We start from the raw sequence: 20,453 nt of genomic DNA, 5'->3' as shown, positions 1-20,453 counted from the left end.
AAACATTGGACAGGATAGAGATTTTACATGCCTTGGAGATCTTCTTGTGTACAGTTTGGTAGACCGGATCTGTCCTTAGTGTGTCAGCATATATATGCCTCTCTAGTGGCGAGGTAAGTGTGTAGTGTGGCGAGCAATCAGAAGGCATTTAACGTGAGATGAGCGTGGGCCAGTCAAGCTTGTGAGCGAGATGTGTAGGTTCCTTGTGTGTCGTGAGACTCTGGCGTGTGCCTCAGCTTGGTCAGACGGTGCTTTGAGGGTAGGCCCCTGTCATCCGGGGTGGGTACCCTTAACCAAGGGGGCCATGGGGGTGGGAGAATAGGGCTGGAGGACGCCAGCTGGTTGCAGTGAAGGTGTGAGTAGCTGCGCTTAGTTATTGGCCTTGTATATTGTAGTGTGTTCTAACGCTGAGAGCATTGGATAAGGTGAGTGTGTAACATAACTGGTAAAACATTCATTATGAAAAAAACAAAAAAACAAGGTATATAAAAGGTACAACGAAATAGGAGAGCACAAATATATTTTGCCCATTTTGCCTAAAAAAGGTAAATTAAGGGAAGAAAAACCCCTGAAATTAGTAGGCTCTTATTTAGTTTGCAAGTCCTTGCAAACCCTCTAATTGTCCCTTTGCTCGGGCCGCAGTGTGCCTTTTTCTTGAGAGTCATGGGGTCGCCCTCTGCGGTCTGGGTTCCCTTGGGACGAAGTGGACCACCGTGGCTGGGTCCCATAGTCCTGTTGGCACAATTCCAGTTGTCTCAGGGTTTGGAGTGGATATCCCCAGGTTACGTAAAAATGTTGGTGCCTCACTCATTGTTGCTAGGGTATGGGTAGTCCCATCTCGAGTGACTATGACTGTACAGTTTGCTCCCCACTTGTAGGCCAGATTTGCTGCCCGGAGTTGGGCAGTGACAGTGCCAAATGCTTTGCATTGAAGGAGTGTGGCCTTTGTGAGATCTTGGTAGAACGTAAGAGAGGTGTTTTCAAACATTAGTGGCGCCCCCCCCCCCACCCCCAAACACCAATCTTTACAGAAGATGTCAAAGGTACCTTTATATTCTAACACAATTGGACTATGGTCTAACCATATTATATCTTGTATTGCTATTCTTTTAACAAGATACAGCATGTTCACGTTTCCCAGTATGAGGTTGATTCTAGAATAAGAGTTATATGTTTTAGAGTAACATGTATAATCTAGATCAGAAGGATGGAATATTCTCTATATATCTCTTAAATTGTGGAGTGCAGGGTAAAACACAGACTGGCAGGAGGTCTTAGTGCACATGTAGATATCAAACTCCACACCTCCCGGAGTAAAGGCGTGGGCCCGTTCCAGAGCCCGCACGTTGGACACATGCTTGCATGATACCAGGAAAAATAAAGTCACTAGTTTAGCAGACAACTGATAAAAAGCAAAAGCTCTGCATTTGGTGGCCAGGACTCCTGATGAGATGAACTGGAGAATTGAAATCACAGGTTCTGAAATGGAATCCAGGTTCCAAGCCATGCACCAGCCAGCCCAGATGCCCCAGGCTAAGCAGTAAGTGGCCCTAGTACAGGTGGCCAATTAACCCACCAGAAGGTGTCTAGCAGAGTCCCAGGACATTCTAAGGTCCCCTAAAGAAAGCCATGCGAACGGCGGGAGCCATCCTTCGAGCACCAGATTATGAGGATAGCTGTCATGATCCAGAAAGAGAGGAGGGTCCAGCCCAAGCAGTCTGGGAACCTTGATGGCCAATTCCAGGACCTGAGGGTCCAGCCAGAAGGGGCCATCAGAAGAAACGTTGCCCATTGAGAACAGACCTGAAGAAGCTTGATGGGCAGCATGGAGAATGGGTGAAAGGCATAGTGGCGAGTCCCAATCCAATCCTGAAGAAAAGCATCCACAGCCAGAGAGTCCGGGTCCGGGCACCAGCTGAAGAAAAGGGGCAGTTACCAGCTGCGATGAGCAGCAAACATGTCCAGGTTTAGCAGACCCCACAGCATGAGAATGGAGAGAAACACAGAAGAATTGAGATTCCAGTTGGCCATGACGTAGGAGATGTCAGGCATGTATTCCACTCAAGCCAAACAGAAATCCCAAAAGTCTGCCATGTTTGTCCCACCCAGGGGTTTGATGTATCGGACAGCCATCACATCATCCACGAGGGCAACCATCAGAAAACTCCCAAAAGGCGAAGGAACTTGCCAGCAACTGCAAACAGTTGACTTGCATGTGGGACTCCATGAGGGATCAGCAAATGCCTGTGGAGTCGGACAGTGAAAACTTGCATGTGACTCTATAGACACTTCTGACTGCAGCCCAAAGATGATCTGCCATTCCAGATGTCCAGATTCAAGATCCACCAGTGGAGTTCGATCCTCGTCTTTGTGTCTCTAGTGATGTAATACCTGTACAAGAGGATCCAGTGCAGATGAAAGGCACGGTAGTGCAGGGGTCCTGGAAATATCTCCTAAGATGGCCTTATCAGGAGGCCAATCACCCAAACCAACTGCTGCAGGGATATTCAACTGCGAGACAGAGTCTGTTGAATCTCCCTCCAGATGGGGTGAACCTTGGAGGCAGGCAGACTCAGGGTCTAGTCGAAAGAGTTGATCAGGAATCTTAGAAATCCCATCCTCCTCATGGGAGTCATCTGCAACTTCTCCCAATTTATGATGGAGCCCGACAGCGGCTTTATCCTCTGACAGAATGAAGATATCGTCCAGGTACAACATCAGCCTGACACCTCTGACCTAGGGCCATAACTGGTCGCAGCATCTTGGTGAAGCACCAAGGAAGGCGCAGACAAGAGGCTGAAGGGCAGGCAAGTAAACCTCCATTTCTCTCCTCTTTAAAGGTGGAAGTCTCTGGACTCTGAAACTATGAGTGCCATGAGGTACGCTTCCGTGAGGTTCAGTATCACCATCCAATCCCCGGTGAGGAGCAAATCACAGGAAAAGTTAATTCCTTCTGTTATGGGCAAATGCAAATATTACAAGTTTTAGAATGAATTGTTGTATTTCTTAAACTGTGTACTTTGTCTTTAAGAGATATTTCAAACTGACAAGGTGTTAGAAATTGAGCATATTGTTTTTCATAACTGTTTCTTTAAGCAATAACCTCAGTGTATAATATGTTTGCGCCATTTTTTCCCAGACGAATTACAATAACAATAATGCATAAACAAGCTTCAAGGCTATACTACGACTCTTTCAGTACACAATATACTGTGGTAACCTTAGTAGATAAGGATGTTCAGACTTTAAAACGCCATCTTGTCTCAATTTAATGGAACTTCCCCAAATCCATGAATCTCCCATGACGTATACACCCTTTAGTTATGGCCTTGTATGTTTGCCAAATTAAGGGAGGTCCTAAAATGAATAAAGGTTACCACAATATACTGTGGTAACCTTAGTAGATAAGGATGTTCAGACTTTAAAATGCCATCTTGTCTCAATTTAATGGAACTTCCCCAAATCCATGAATATCCCATGACGTATACACCCTTTAGTTATGGCCTTGTATGTTTGCCAAATTAAGGGAGGTCCTAAAATGAATAAAGTAAAAGAAGTGTTACTTTTTCATATATATCAACTACGGTAACCCTAAAATGGAGACACTTGGCCTTTACCGGGGTTCCACTGGACCATCTTAAGTCAACTTCGGGTGTCTCACACACATAGCCCGCCATCAAAGGGCGAGGGCATTCAGCTCAGTGCTTTTTACACCTTAGAGAGGTGGCACCTAACCTTCAACCGCAAGTAAGATACAACATGGTCGACAGGAACTTACTCTGTTGACCGGGGATGATGCAGTTCTTCCGGGTCAAAGAGTGGATCTCCCAAAGGATATAAGCATAATAGCATCCATATGGAACCCAGTTTTAGAATCGCATTTTAGAGCCTGTGAAGTGTCAGAGCTTTGTGTAAGAAAGAAAATATGTATATATTGTGTGATAAAATAATTAATAATAATTAATCCCTATAACTATCCTCACAGAAGGAGCTGGGCTAGGGTTAGGGAAATTGCCCACATACTTGGCAGCAGGAGAGCTGTCGTCAGACTCCGAGGCAGATCCATCAAAGCCTCCTCTTAAAAACCCGAATTCAGATTCGGAGTAACTATCAGGCACTGCTCTGGCACTTTTCCATTTGCACGTCCATTCTGCCTAATGGTAAGACTCATTTGATTTGGTATTAATGCTATCATGGATGGGTTTATGACCTTCAGTCAACACGTTTCTGGAGGCAGGCTCTGGCAAGTGGTAAGTCTTAGCAATCGCCTTTTTGCCTGTAGCAGTCACGGACATGAGCTGGAGGCCAGCCCAGGCGGACAGGGTTGGCTTTTAGAGGGGGCAGGGTGTACCTGCAGCAATGTCTTGCCAATTCATTTGGAAATGTTACAAAGTCACTCTACATAATTGCATCACATAGGGAAAGGTGAAAGCAGCAGGAACATCCACAGGGGCAAGGGAGGCATGATCCCTTGGCTCAGGGGAGAGTCAGAGGCCTTCAGTTTAGGGCTGTGACATTTCCCTTGATCCCACTGGTAACATGGGAACAGACTGCCAGATTTGGACATGCTGAAGCCAGAAAAATGCTGCAGCAGATTATACCCAGTAGGTAGATAGAAAAAACACCAGTGCATGGGTATAGAGAGCAAACTCAGACCAGGATGCTGCACTGCACATGGGAGAACACAGTAAGGACCAGCAGGCCTGCATGCAGCACAGCATGTGGGAGCACTCAGAAGGGGCACACAGGCCTGCATGCAGCACTGCATGCCTGGATACAGCTCAGCTCATTGGAGAACACAGCAGGCACAAACAGGTCGGAAACCACAGAACCAGAAGGGGTTATGATCTAGTGGGAAAAATGCTAAATAAATGCTCAAGGGGAAAAACTGTAGTTGTAAAAGGTACAGGGAAATAAATTATGAAGGGTGAGAGAAACAATGCATATAAATGTATACATAGATAAAACACAAGGGAGGTAGACTTCACTAAACTTGCATCCAAGGGCGCAGCAAAGAAAGAGGAAGTTGAAGGATGTGATTCAGGATTATAGGGATGACTGCTTATTAGGTGGTGGAGATTGGGAGGTCTCATATTTGCATTCTTTTTTCTTATTAGTTGTTCTTTGCTGCTGTATATTAAGTAAAGAAAGAGATATGCACAATATGAGTCTCTGTGTCTTGAGACAAAATTTGAAATTCACTAGATTTCACACTCCCCAACAATTCTCAATTTAGTGAATAACCCTGCACCATATAAATATTTTAGGGATATTTTTTTTTTTATTATCCGTTTACAAATAGTTTTGTAGCCCCATGTTACAAAAGCACAGCTTAGTGAAAATGGGACTTGAAAGGGCATAGGAGGAGGCTATGTAGGGATTGGTGAGTTAGAGGGTTAGGGGGCGAGCTATATCAATAGACAGCCATCTTAGAAAAATCCCCTTTAACATGCCTACCTGGCTGAGTTTGTCCCTCCCTGGATTTAGTTGGCTGGGTTGTCCAGTATGTCACAGCGGCAGGATAGGGAGTTGAAGGATAGAAAATAGGCTCTTCTTTAGAATGTTTTTTGGAAATGGTTAATATGGTTCTTGGTAGATTTGGTAGGTTTCAAGCTTGACTGTGACTCAGAACCTGGTGGGGTATCCGGGTATACCCCTACCATAGTTAATAAAATGTTGGCATTTTAAATTATGTTCATGTTGCAATACTGTTATATTTTATTTGTTTATATATGAGTCATTGATGTTTATTTAGCCCTAACCACACCTCCCATTGCTGTGACTGACATAGACTGCATGAAAAAACATAGTTTCATTTTCAATCACATGTTAACCTGCTTCAGAAGTTTGTATCTTCTGCTCTTTGAATTGAACTTTAATCACACAGAGGATGATCCTGCAAGGTATAGCAAGCTATTGACAGTGCAGGAGATAATAAATACTAAATTAAACGGAATTAGCAATAAAGGAAGTCTAAACATTAGCTGACTCTTTACAGGAAGTGTTTAGGAGGGCTGTGTAAGTCACATGCAGGGGGGTGTAACTAGGACTGCATAAACAAAGTGATTTAGCTCCTAGATGGCAGAGAATTAAGCAGTGAAACTGCAAGGGCATGATCTATGCACCAAAACTGCTTCTTTAACCCCTTAAGGACACATGACATGTGTGACATTTCATGATTCCCTTTTATTCCAGAAGTTTGGTCCTTAAGGGGTTAAGCTAATGTTGTTTTGGTGAGTATAGTGTCCCTTTAATGAGAGAATCTGAATTTACATTTTCATGGGCATAGTAGTTAGAGAGTTTATGATTGACATTAAGAAAATATGCATGGACTATGTAGTCTCTCTCCTATGTGGTTCTGATGTCACATATCTAGCTTTGAGTCTATGTACAATACATGAAATTCCAGCCTTTGTGCACAGTACAGTATGAATAATGGGAGGTCATCAGCAAATAAATAAGACAAGCTGATACAAGTGAAGTTCCTCTGTAGTGACAGTAACCTATTTGACAATAAGTAACTGAACCTATATTGTGGATATTTTGGGCCTACTTTAAAGCATGGGCCTGGAGCTGCCAATCCAAAAGTCCCTATGTGAACCTGGCCCAGCTGCTGAATGGTTGTAAACTTGCAGTGTTTTTGAGAACTTTTTTTAATTTTATCATTTGTTCAGTCAAACTGTATATTGTAATAAACTGACAACTATAAATGCCCAATCCACCTTTTGCCATGGAATTTGGCAAACATTTTGTCTTATTTAATAATTTAAAAAATCTGTGTTGGCCAAACTTGTCACTGTTTAAGTTTTTAAGAGAACCCTATAGCATTAGTGATACAAAACGTTATTCCCAATGCTTTAATATTCCCGTGCCCCTGTCACTTTAGGTCCCACCCCACACATGAAAGTGCTAAAAGCCCTTTTAACATTACCTCATTCAAGTACCACGGTCCCTCTGTGCTGGATCTCTCTCCTTCTCCATCGACATTCAGTGCTTTCCTTTGGGTATTTTGAAATGTCGTTTCACAGAGTTAAACTCTGTGAGAAGCCAGGAAGCTCCTCCAGTGGCTATCTGGTAGACAGCCACTAGAGGTTTTCTTAACCCTGCAATGTAAATATTGCAGTTTCTGAAATGCCAGTGTTTTACACTGAAGGGTTAGGAGAACAGGGGCATTTCACCAAGACCACTTTAATGAGAAAAAACCGGCTGGGTGCCTATAGTGTCCCTTTAAACTATAAAATAAACTTATTAAGGTAAAACAGTGGCTTTTCAATTAGACAATGAGCAATTAATATGGAAACCTATAGAACAACTCTTAGCATTTAGCACTTTACTTCCATATTTCACATGCTGATCATCAAACTCAACCTCTCAATGCAAATTGTGTCATTGAGTTTTGCATATAGCCGAATAAAGGAAAATATATGGAATTCAATGCCTATAAAGCTTGCTTTGTTAAATTCAGTAGATATCTTTTTTCTTTCATGATCATATAGAATAAAACAGCAGGAGCTTACAGATCACATATTTCATGATCTTCAACCAGCTGTAACTCTCTAAGCAACATCATCTATTGAGTATTGCCGAACATACTTCAATTCATAACTACATTGAGAAAGCATTGATAACCTTGGTATTACAGTGATTATAAATTAAATTTCCTGTGACATTCAATCTGCACTGGCATGCTCTGTGCCTTGTGCTCTTCAAATTGGAAAATGTTTTGTCTTGTTTCATCATCATGTGTAGCAGAGATAGCTAACACTAACATTGCCGAGATGAATGAACTAGATTTTCATTATGCTCAACCATCACCTTCTCCTATCCTAGATTGATCCCAGATAAAAATATTGTCTCGTTTTATCATCACACAGAGCAAAGATAACAATGTGGTTCACAGTTTTAATGTCAAGGTTAGTCATTACTGATAAAGGTGGTTGCTCAGCAAATAAAAAGCAATATCCCCAAACCAGTTATTCTGGGCCTTTTTCTAAAATGCTTTTGTTTTGCTCCTATCTTGCTTAATGCAGTTGAGATGTTATATCATCAACATTCAACCTAACATGCATCAACATTTGTAGTGAAGCTGCTGATTTTAAATTGATATTTTAATTTGGCATTTTGATCCCAGCAGGGGAGATGTCAGACCTTGTAAGCATTATATCATTGTAACAGCTCATATTGTTTTATTTGTTTATTACTTACTAGCTCTCCTGTAGTGCTCATTATCAAAATAAATTGAAAACAAAAATTATTGTGTATAAATGTTTTGATCTATACAATCTATTAATTGGCTTGACAATTAAAATGGTAACGACTACAATTTGCAGAATTACTTTCGAAAAACATGTCAATTATATACTTAATAGTTATTGATAAATCTTTCATTGGACAAGGCAGGAATATTCAGATGTGTTTGCATTTAGCAATTATGTCTTGGACAGTTTAAAGACAGTCTCAATTTCGAATGATTGACATTTGGAAAGACATTTTCTTTTTTTATTTCGGTCCTCTAAGACTAAAGAAGAGCTGTTTTTTTTAACAAAGCAGTGTGACGTACATCAACAGTAGAGGCAGGGCCGGATTAACATAGGGGCTGATGGAGCTGCAGCTCCAGGCCCAGGCCCATGCAATAGGCCCATTTAAAAAAAAAAATATATATATATTTTTTTACACACTACTCTTAGGTTTGCCACCTGACTGGTATTTTACTGGCACAGCCGGTATTTGAGGCTGTCTGGCCGTGCCGGTATTGCAGTAATACCAGCAATACAAATGCAGGTATTTTTCTCAGAATAAATGGAGATTACTCTGCAATACCAGCACCGGCCACTAGGGGTCACTGTGTGTGGAGAGAGGTAGGTATAGGAAGTTACAGCATATCCCTGCCTCTCTCTACTACTCACTGATCCATGAGGGAGCAGCAACACAGCACAGAGTCCAGACAACAGCTCTACAGTAAGTGAGGGATGGGGGGAAAGATAGTAGGGACACATGGGGACACTGAGACACTAGGGGACACATGGGGACACTGAGACACTAGTGAACACTAAGGGACATATGGGGACACTCAGACACTAGGGGACACAGACACTAGGGGACACTAAGGCACTAGGACATATGGGGACACAGACACTGGGAGACCTGGGAACACAGACACTTGGGGACACTGGAAAACATGGGTACACTGAGACACTAGGGGACACTGGGGACACATGGGGATGCTGAGACACATGGGGACGCTGTGAGACATAGGGACATTGGGAGACACTGAGACATTGGGACACGGAGACACTATGTCCCCATTTCTCCCAGTGTCCCCATGTCCCCCAGCCAGTGTCCCTAGTGTCTCAGTGTCCCCAAGTCTCCCAGTGTCTGTGTCCCATGTCTCTCAGTGTGCCTAGTGTCCCCATGTGTCCCTATATGTCCCAGTGTCCCCATGTCTATGTCCACAACTGTCCCCATGTCTCCCAGTGTCCCCAAGTGTCTGTCTCCCAGCCAGTGTCCCGTAGTCTCCCAGTGTCCCCTAGTCTCCCAGTGTCTGTGTTCCCATGTCTCTGTGTCCCTAGTGTCTTAGTGTCCCCAAATGTTTCAGTGTCCCCATGTCTCTCAGTGTCCCCAAGTGTCTGTCTCCCAGCCAGTGTCCCCTAGTCTCCCAGTATCTGTGTTCCCATGTCTCTGTGTCCCTAGTGTCCCCAAATATTGCAGTGTCCCCATGTCTCCCAGTGTCTGTTCCTAGTGTCTCAGTGTGCCTAGTGTCCCCATGTCTCCCAGTGTCCCTATATGTCCCAGTGTCCCCATGTCTATGTCCACAACTGTCCCCATGTCTCCCAGTGTCCCCAAGTGTCTGTCTCCCAGCCAGTGTCCCCTAGTCTCCCAGTGTCTGTGTTTCCATGTCTCTGTGTCCCTAGTGTCTTAGTGTCCCAAAATGTTTCAGTGTCCCCATGTCTCAGTGTCTGTGTCCCTAGTGTCTCAGTGTCCCCATTTCTCCCAGTTTCCCTAAATGTCTCAGTGTCCCCGTGTCTCCCAGTGTCCCCATGTCTGTGTGTCCCCATGTCTCTCAGTGTCCCCGGGTCTCACTGTGTCCCCAGTATCCTAGTGACATGGGGACACACTGAGACATTGGGACACTTGGAGAAATGGGGACACTGGGAGACTAGGGGACTGGGCGACATGGGGACACTGACACTGTGATACATAGGGACACTGAGACACTGGGTGACTTGCGAGACTGAGACACTGGAAGCAATCCATCTATACAGCAGAATCAAACTGTGAGTAGTTTGGTGATTTTACAGAATTTTCGCTGATGTCACTCCTTGTGATTATACAAATGATTAAGGCTGGTATTTTTTCCCAAGAAAGGTGGCAACCCTAACTACTCTTCACATACTCTTGCTTAAAGGAGCACTACAGGGTCAGGAACACAATCATGTATTTCTGACCCTATTATGTTAAAACCACCACCCTGGCCCCTTCTTGCCTCCCTAAGTATAGTAAAATATAACTTGTATTCAAGTCTGCAGCTGCTGGCTCTGCCTCTGAACTGACTGTCTGCTGACATCATCAGAAGTGGTGGTCTGAGCAAATTACAATACTTGCCCATAGGATTGGCTGAGACTGTTAACTAGGCAGATCAGGGGCAGAGCCAGCACAAGTCCAACATAGCCTTGGCCAATCAGCATCTCCTCATAAAGATAAATTGAATCAATGCATCTCTATAAGGAAAGTTCAGTGTCTGCATGCAGAGGGTGGAGACACTGAATGGCAGTGCTGCACACTAGGCAGTACTGCCACAGGAAAGACCTCTAGCAGCCATCTAATGAGTGGCCAGGGGAGTTATTTTCTCTGAAAAGACAGTGTTTACTGCAAAAGGCCTGAATGGAATGATTCTACTTACCAGAACAAATACAATAAGCTGTAGTTGTTCTGGTGACTATAGTGTCCCTTTAAGTTTGGAAGCTTAAGAGGGATGTATGGGAACAACACCTGTGTGGACTGGCTGACGATAAAATTAGTTTAGGTAATGCTGTTGGTCTCCCCTGAGTGCTCCCTCTTCAGCTCCCTTGCGCGCCGCGTAGGGATGCCGGCGCCGGACGATTACATCATCTTCCGGCTCCGGTATCAGTGCGGTGCGCGAGGGAGCTGAAGAGGGAGCACTCAGGGGAGAGTGCTCCCTCGCGCGCCGGCTAGCCTGCTCTCCCGCCCAGTGACCGGCCGTGGGGTGACAGCAGGGCCAGCCTTGGGGGGCCCTGAGGTGGCCGGCTCCTGGGCCCCCCAGGAGAAGAGGCTGGCCCAGTGGGTACATACCGGGTCGCAGAGGCGGCCGGGCCCACTAGTGGGCCGGGCCCAGTCGCAGCCGCGACCCCTGCGACCCTGGTATGTACGACACTGGTCTGCACCAACATACAGGAAAGTGGCTACAAGAGAATATCCAAGTGGCACTGCTCTCCATTTAAAATACACAGTTTATTCCCAAACACACTGGATGTTTGTTGGAAGTGTTCTCAACCTAGGGCATCCCTTCGCACATATCTGGTGGCAATGCCCGCTAACGCAAAGGGATTGGACCAATATAGTGACAGGCCTACAACTGCCTCACACCCCACATACATTTGTGTTCAGGATCCTACTTTGCCCCCTCCCCAAGGTACAAAAAAACCCTCCTTACAGCGGCCAACCTCCTCATTGCAGTAAAATGGAAAAATACTGTTGCCCCAACGGTCAGGGAATGGATCGCTAAAGTAGAAACACTCAAAAGCATGGAATAGATCCATCTCCCATAGATATACACTTTTCCAGGAGGTATGGGAGCCATGGATAAGATTCACGGTCGAATCCTGATTTGACCTCCTCGACAATGAATCCATACTTGACCATTGAACCCATTGCCTGCCCAGCCATAGGCCATGCAGATACGCAGCACTTCCCTCCGGTTTCCTCCTCCCCCTCTCGACTCATGACCCTCTTCCCCCATCTCCTATCTCCCACTCCCAAGATGCAAAAGGCTTGCACAACTTCTTTGTCCTGACCCGGCCGAGATGCCAGACTTTACTCCCTAGCCTACTTTTTGTTTTTCTATAATCTCGGTTTATTGCCCTTGCCTACACATATGGTATACACCACTTGATGAAAGCCGACACTACATTGCCCCCACCATAGATCTAACAGACCTCACCAAACTGAGGGCCTGGGACACTGGAGGAACATTCACACGCTACCCTCAGCGTATCCTTGGACACGGGAGTATCCCAAAGCTCTCGTGGATACACGTGATCTCACATGGGCCATGTATCATACAATTGCAATTGTAAAGGGTTCCCGAGAATATGTTGAATACACAGGCACCAAATTTGTTAACAACGATATGAGGTATTGCCATAATGTGTAGTATTATTAAATCACGACTGTATGACACGAATAACAATTTTGTACTACCTGAACTATCTGTATTGCTATTTCAGTATTACACTGTATATCCTGAATTTCTTCAATAAAAATCCTTTAAAAAAAAAACAACTATTTAAATCGAAATAGTAAATCATAACATAAAAAAACTATTTAAATCAAACCAGGATAAAAACAAACATGATATAATGGAGTTCTTCAATCCCAAAGTGCATTTTGCGATTTCCCAGCTTCATCAGTTAGAATATGCTGCTACTGGAGGTAGTCCTTTTCAAATCATCTGCACTTGGTGTTTGAGTCCACTCCGCATTGTTCTCCTCCAGTCAGGATAGAGTGTGGGCATTGTGTCATCAAATGCAAACTTAATCTTCCTTTTCGTCACTAACAAGAAGTGACATTTCATCCGGGAGTGCTAAATTAGGCAGAACTGAATAGGAAATAACTTCTCCCCCTAGAAATGTAAACAAATGTAAAAAAGCAATTATTTTACAAACATTATTACTCATACAGTAAAGTAAGATATGAAAAGTATTCAGCGCATAAGAAAAATTGACTCAAAATGATTGAAGGATGAACCTAATTCCTTCTATTAAAAATCGGTTTCTTCTTACAGATAATTACCTGAGTTGTTACAAAGTACTTTGTTGTTTCACAGCCCTTTTCATCAGCTATTATAGTATACAGTGAACTAACATATGCTGTCACTAAAATGTATTTGTTGTTCCATACAAATTCCCGCTAAATTTGTAACAAACTCAAAGAGCCATTCAATGCCTGGGAATTTAAAAAAATTGTAGGTTGATGACACTAATCTAAACATTCAGACAATGTATTTGAAATTTATGCTATCCCATACTATTGGTCTACCAGGGGGATTTCTCTGATCATTATGTTTCTTGGGTAGAATGGTATTATAGGATATTGTATATTTAAATAGCCAAATTCCTTCTTATTTAGTATCTTAAATGTCTTACCTTTGTCCAAGTACTTATAATATTCTACCTTAATTAAGTTGGTGGGAGTCTTTGTTTAATATTGTGTATGTATCCTGTCAATCTCATGCATTCTTAAATGCAATCGTCTGTTTTAATTAACACTTCCCCAACCCATTTGTCTACATTTTTAATTATAATGTTCCTATCATTTTGCATTTCTCTCAGTGTTTTTTTCTCTCAATCTGTTTTATCAATATTTATCTGATATTTGGTTGTTTTTTTTTTAGCCTTTATTTATTTATTAAAAGCATTAAATAATTTTCTAACAGACTCTGACAATTATCCATCAGAACAAATAGATATTTAATAGAATGAATTAGAACAATAACACAACTACTTTTGGTTTGGAAACAATTTTAATTTACAGACACATGGAACGGAAATGGGGACTAGGTGTGTGCCTATGTATGAATATCTTTTTATGTCCTTTCGGGAACATGAATGGGTATATTGAGTTCATGGCTGGTTGCAGAACCTGGTAACATATCACCACTGTGGCGAACTTGCCCTCACCACAAGCTCCTGGAGGAGACTATGGACCCAGCAAAAAGGCTGTTAAAAGACATTGATTTCTGGGATTCCCGGGGACTGTTCAGGAACCGAACCAACCCAAGAACTGCAGACCACCCCTGAGCTTATTGACCCTTGTTAACCTCTCCTGACACTTCAATCAGTGTGGGCTCTAATTGTGCGGCTTGTTTGCAAAAATACAGGCATCGCTGTTTGGGCGTCGATCGCGTGGAACTAAAATCGCACACTGAAACTCCCGAACACCGCTAAACTTCCCCACACATGTCAGGAGAGCGCCATTCATTAGGTTTGTTCATATGGTTCAAACGAACAAACGCAACCAAGAAGCCAGAGTATGCATTCGGTATTTCTTTCACATGGAACTCCCGAAGTTGACCGGCCAAAAGCACAAAACGCCCTGGAACTGTTTTGGGCACAGGACCATTTGTGCATCCGGTCAGAACTTTCACACAGTGATGTTTCAGCTATGTTCATGGGATTTGAGCGATTTACGGATATGTTGGGGACTCAGAGCCAGGCTATCCGGGGATGTATAGACTGTGGGGGTTCCTATGAGGGAAATATATGTTTTTATGTTTTTTCATATTTGTTACTGTTTTGCTGAGTAACGATGACAATGCATTTTGTGGACATTTTGTGTGTGTGTTTATGGGCGTGTTTTGGGGAGTGTCTACTGTACCAGATTCTGTATAAATGTGTGCCATTTGACTTTGAATAAACAGATCTACTTCACCCTTCACTCAGTCTCGACTAGTGTTTGGGTATGTGAAGAAACTACCCTGTTTGTTCGGTATTTTGAGTCGTTGAGTGTCTGGAACTAAAATCGGACACTTGCCTTACCGAACGCCGGTCAAACTTTGTGAACGCCTGCTTCTGTTCACCGACCAGCCAGGAGGGCACTGTTTGGTAGGTTTGTTCCCACAAACTAGGGGAACAAACGCTACCTATGAGCCAGGGGAACAGTTTGTGGATTTGTTCCGTTTTTGGACTTCCCGAAAGAGACCGACCGCACATCCTGATTTCATGGAACTCTTTCTAGGCAGGAACCTCGTTTGCGGTCAAATTATGACTTCCATGGAACTCCCAAACCCCTGAACCAATTTGGGTGATTTTTGTATATGTTGGTCCCCCAGATGGGGGCTATGAGGGGATATGTCTTTTTTGGGGTTCCCATAGGGTTCAAGGCACTTTCCGGGTTTTGTGAAAATACATGTTTTTTGTGTTTGGAAATAATTGAGTTGAGTACAATACTTGACTCAATTATCTCCTAAGTAAAGGGGAAGGATTACTGTATTCTATGTGGGAGTATCCTGGACCTGAGAGCTAATGTAACTACAGTATGTAATCTGTCCCTGTGCCCTCTCAGGTTCAGTGGGGAATGCCCATGGAATATGTTATTGTAAACCCCATGCCTGGGGACTTGCATAAAAAGCCAACCAGTTGGCCTGAATAAATTGAATTCTGTTGTACCCTTCATCTAGTTCAGGCTGATGTTTGGGTATATGACTGACTGCTGGGGAAGATGTCTTATAGTCTGCATTCTAGCTGGAAAATATTCATCTTGATACCCGAACTGAAAACGAATGGGCATCTGATATACCAGCATTCATAACAGGGTGATACCGCGGTTACCCTTCAGCAGTAACTATAATCACTACTCAGTAACTACAATCACTCAGGAGCTAATCACAACTTGAAGGGGCGACCACAGGCCATATTAACCCATCTTCAGGAGAGTATACTGCCACAACCACTACATTGATGATCAGTTTTTTTTTATCTTTGTTTTTAAATCATCTTAACTTCAATAATTGGGGAATCATTTTAACTTGGAATTTTAGTAAGCGAATATTTGTGTTGCTGACTCTAGAGTGTTCCTTTAAAACTCTGCAAAGACATGGTCTGAACTCTGATTTTGAGCAATGCCACTTTTCCTAATCAGTTGTGTTCTTAAATCATTTAAGTACTGATGGTTACTTTTATTTTTTACATGTATATATTTATATATATATCTATCATTTTTTTATGATAATTAGGTGTTTATTTTTGTTTTTTGTAACTCATTAATTAAAATTTACTTACATATCAAAGTACTTGAATAATCCTGATACTTTTGATCTATTACCAACTTTTTATGTGTATTCAATGCATATTTTCTATAATATAATATTTCTACTTTTTTATATTAATTACTTTTATTTTCAGTATAATACTCACATTGTATAATATAGATTTGTTTTCCTTGATTACTGTAAAAGAAAAAGAAAAAAAAATGTTTGTATCTTGTAATTGATGATTATAATATCTCCAAGAAGCATAATAACTCCTCCTTTTGAGTCAAGTCTAATTAGATAATTTTTTCTTATGCACTGAACACTTTTCATATCTTACCGTACTGTATAAATAGTAATGTCCATAGAATATTTTTTTATTTTTTTATACTTGTTTACATTTCTATGACTACTGGGTGGAGTTCAGTTCTGCCTCATTGCGGCACTCTAGGTGTAACGTTCGAGATTCTGATTTGTCACTTTCGGTTAACGCCGAAAATTAAGATTACGTTTGCATTTGCACACATAGTACCCACACTATATCCTGACTGGAGGGGAACAACAGGGGTTGACTCAACCACCAATTGTGGATGATTTAAACAGGACTACCTCCAGTAGCAGCATAATCCAACTGATGAAGCTGTGAAATCACACATGAAGTGTGTTTTTGGATTGAAGGACTACATTATATCACATTTGTTTTTATCCTTTTAATATTATTATCATTATTATCATTATTATTATTATTATTTTTATTACTGGTATTTATATATCGCCAGCATATTCCGTAGTGCTTTAAAATATTATCAAAGGGGGAGTATAAATTGCATATTTATACACATGTAAAGTGGATCCTTCATAATCTGCTATACTGAGGTGTAGGACAGAGAGGGGGTTAAGTGTCACCCTCGATTTGACACTGAATTTTGTGTGAACTTTGAGCCATTTCCATTAGGTTCTTCACAAGGAGAGCAGTATATATGTTTCTTTCTTTAATTCTAATTCAAATTTCCATAATACACCATTTGTAGTCTCCCTTGTTTTCCCCTTTTTTGGGGGAGTTTGGAAGCACCATCAAGGAGGAGAGGCAGTGCACAGCCCCAGAAAGTGCAAAAGCTGCTGTGATTTGAGCCGATCATAATAGGGTTTACTTATGTAATTGTGCAGTCTGCGATCCTTAAATACTACTTATTTTTCTATACTGTATTGTATTAGATTGTTTTTTCCTTTCTTTTGGATTTCTGAGTAGATACTGTCTTGTTGTGGTGATTTAAGTCACTTAAAACTACATTATTTTAATGCTGTATCTGAGTGCATTTTATTCTAACATTTAAAAAAGTATTCAAATTAGAAGCATACAGGTCACCATAGAAACCAACAGAGTTCATCTTTATATTCAACCCTCAATATACATCCAGTAGGGGGTAAAGAGAAATAATCAATTTCCTTCAATGTCTTCAAATCTAGAGGCTTTGCAGAGCAAATTGTGACACAGTTTATGCATATCATTAAGCTATGGTATGGCATGTATGGGTTTCACATATTATAAAAAATATTGATTGTATTTCTATATATTTATATATATACAGAATCTCACAAAAGTGTGTACACTCCTCACATTTTTGTAAATATTTTATTATATCTTTTCATGTGACAACACTTGGACATTTCCACTTAGGGGTGTACTCATTTTTGTTGCCAACGGTTTAGACATTAATGGCTGTGTGTTGAGTTATTTTGAGGGGACAGCAAATTTACACTGTTATACAGGCTGTACACTTACTACTTTACATTGTAGTAGAGTGGCATTTTGTCAGTGTTGTCACATGAAAAGATATAATAAAATATTTCCAAAAATGTGAGGGGTGTACTTACCTTTGTGAGATTCATTCTCTCTCTCTCTCTCTCTCTCTCTCTCTCTCTCTCTCTCTTTACACAAAATATTGAAGCATATAAAAATTGCAGGTAATTTTAAGGCACTTTTAGCCACTATAAAAAGCAAACTGTATAGTTCAGAAAATTTTTTTTATTTGAGATGGAGTGCTTTATAGTCTTTTTAATATGAATGATTTTGTATATTTTTTTCAGTATTTGTCAATAATAATTTCCGTATATGCTGCTGAGCTCGCTGCAGGTGTTCTGGCTTACCTATATTATGAAACAGTAAGTCTTCATATATTTTTATTTCATTATACTTAGCAAAATCACATAATTTGCCAATTGTTGAATAAGTAATTGGATGTATTTACAAATATGAGAACTTTCAGCTGATTTGGTGCAAGATGCAGGAACGTTCGCTACTCTGCTTTTACATTTTTCTGTCCATTCACGTGTCCCACCTAAGCTCTTAGTGTCTCTTTTTTTCTTTATTTTTTTACTTTTCTAGCACCCCTTTCCCCAAGTCTCCAGTTTTTAATTGTCTATCTCTGTCTCTCACACTTGTCCTCTTCTCTTCCTTTTTAAACCTCTGTCACTCCTCAGCATAGGCGTGCGCAGCCTATTGCATTAGGGTGTGCACCCTAAAGCACAAACACACTCCGCATGTATATGTATATGTATATATATATATATATATATATATATATATATATATATACACACACACACACACATATACATACACTGCTGTGTGTGTGTGTGTGTGTGTGTGTGTGTGCTGTTAGTGTGCTGTGTGAGGGTGGTGTGTGTAAGGGTGCTGCTGTGTGTGTGTATGTGTGAGGGTGCTGGTAGTGTGCTATGTGGGTGAGGGTGTTTGTGTGTGTGTGTGTGTGAGGGTGCTGTTTGTGTGTGAGGGTGTTTGTGTGTGTGTGTTAGGGTCCTGTTAGTGTGCTGTGTGAGGGTGCTGTGTGTGTGAGGGTGCTGTTTGTGTGATGTGTGTGTGATGGCGCTGTGTGTGTGAGGGTGCTGTTTGTGTGATGTGTGTGGGTGTCGTGTATTTCTGAGGGTGCTGTTTGTGTGTGTGTGTTTGCGAGGGTGTTGTTAGTGTGCTGTGTGTGAGGGTGCTGTATGTGTACTGTATGTGTGTGGGTGCTGTTTGGGTGCTGTGTGTGTGAGGGTGCTGTGTGTGTGCTGTTTGTGTGAGAGTGCTGTATGTCTGTAGGTGCTTTTTGTGTGTGGGTGCTGTATGTGTGTGTGTGCTGTATGTTTGGACAGATTGTGGAGGTGGGGACAGATTAGTAAATATCCCCCCTCCCTTCTTACCTTATGTAGGGAGGGGGAATCCTTGCTGCCATGTGCCATCCCTGGTGGTCCAGTGGAGAGTGAACTCTAGCCTGCGGGGCTAGAGTTAACTCTCGTGAGATCTGAGCGTTGCCGCGGCAATGCTCAGATCTCGCGAGAGGAACCTGGCGGAGCTGCTGTCTAGAGCTCCCCGGGTCCTCTCCTGCCTCCCTTCATGCTGCTGTGGGCCGGTGAGGTAGATCTTTGATCTCCCCGCCGGCCCATGGAGGCTTAGAGCAGAGCCGACACTCAGCGCCGGTTCTGCGTGAGCCGACAGGGGAGAATAAAGTCCTGGGGAATAAAGTGTGGGAACCAAGATTCCCACCCCCCAAAAAAAATAATATACACTCCAGTGTGTGTATGTATATGTGTGTGTGTGTATATATATATATATATACACACACACACACACACACACACTCATACATTCATAGACACACACATTCACAGACACACTCATACATTCACAGACACACATATTCACATACACTGACACACATACACACTCACACACACACATTCATAGACACACACACATTCACATACACACATTCACAGACACACATATTCACATACACTGACACACATACACATTCACAGACACACTCACACACACACATTCATAGACACACACACATTCACATACACACATTCACAGACACACAGTCACAGACACACACACACACACACACACACACACAGTCACAGACACACACACACAGTCACAGACACACATTCACAGACACACAGTCACAGACACACACACACACAGTCACAGACACACACACACAGTCACAGACACACACATTCACACACACACAAATTATAATTTTTTTAATAAAAAAAATGTCCACCCAGCCTCCCTACCTGGAGTGCTGGCGTGGGCTTGTCCCTGGGGTCCAGTGGGTCGGGCGGCTCTCTCCATATCAGCCGCGGCGAGGTAGCTGTGTGCTGTCTGCTCCCTCTCGCCGCGCGGGCTGTCCGCTGTAGCTTGGAGCCGGAATATGACGTCATATTCCGGCTCCCAGCATCAGCAAGCGGCGCGCGGCGAGAGGGAGCAGACAGCACACAGCTCCCTCGCCGCGGCTGATATGGAGAGAGCCGCCCGACAGGGGGGGGGTCCATCCCCTCTTGCCCCCCCCTCCCATCCATGACAGGGGGGACATGGGGGGAGGAAGGGGGGCATTGGAGGGCGCTGAGTGCCTGCAGGAACGCCGTTCCTGCACAAAAAAAGTGCAGCAACTCCGTT

The 20,453-nt window shown here is 42.6% G+C and overlaps 1 protein-coding gene across 1 annotated transcript in view; it reads left to right on the top strand.

Moving 5' to 3' along the window:
- The window catches only part of LOC134602671 (tetraspanin-11-like), a 235,443-nt gene that overhangs the window by 136,625 nt on the left and 78,365 nt on the right, over positions 1-20,453 (top strand). Inside the window, exon 4 of the mRNA XM_063447794.1 lies at positions 18,074-18,148. Within this exon, the coding sequence (XP_063303864.1) occupies positions 18,074-18,148 (75 nt within the window). The remainder of the gene's footprint in view (positions 1-18,073; positions 18,149-20,453) is intronic.

The sequence above is a fragment of the Pelobates fuscus genome, chromosome 3, assembly GCF_036172605.1.
Source record: "Pelobates fuscus isolate aPelFus1 chromosome 3, aPelFus1.pri, whole genome shotgun sequence".
Classification (NCBI taxonomy): domain Eukaryota; kingdom Metazoa; phylum Chordata; class Amphibia; order Anura; family Pelobatidae; genus Pelobates; species Pelobates fuscus.
Note: the sequence above shows the minus strand (reverse complement) of the source record. Positions and strands in the feature narration are given on the sequence as shown.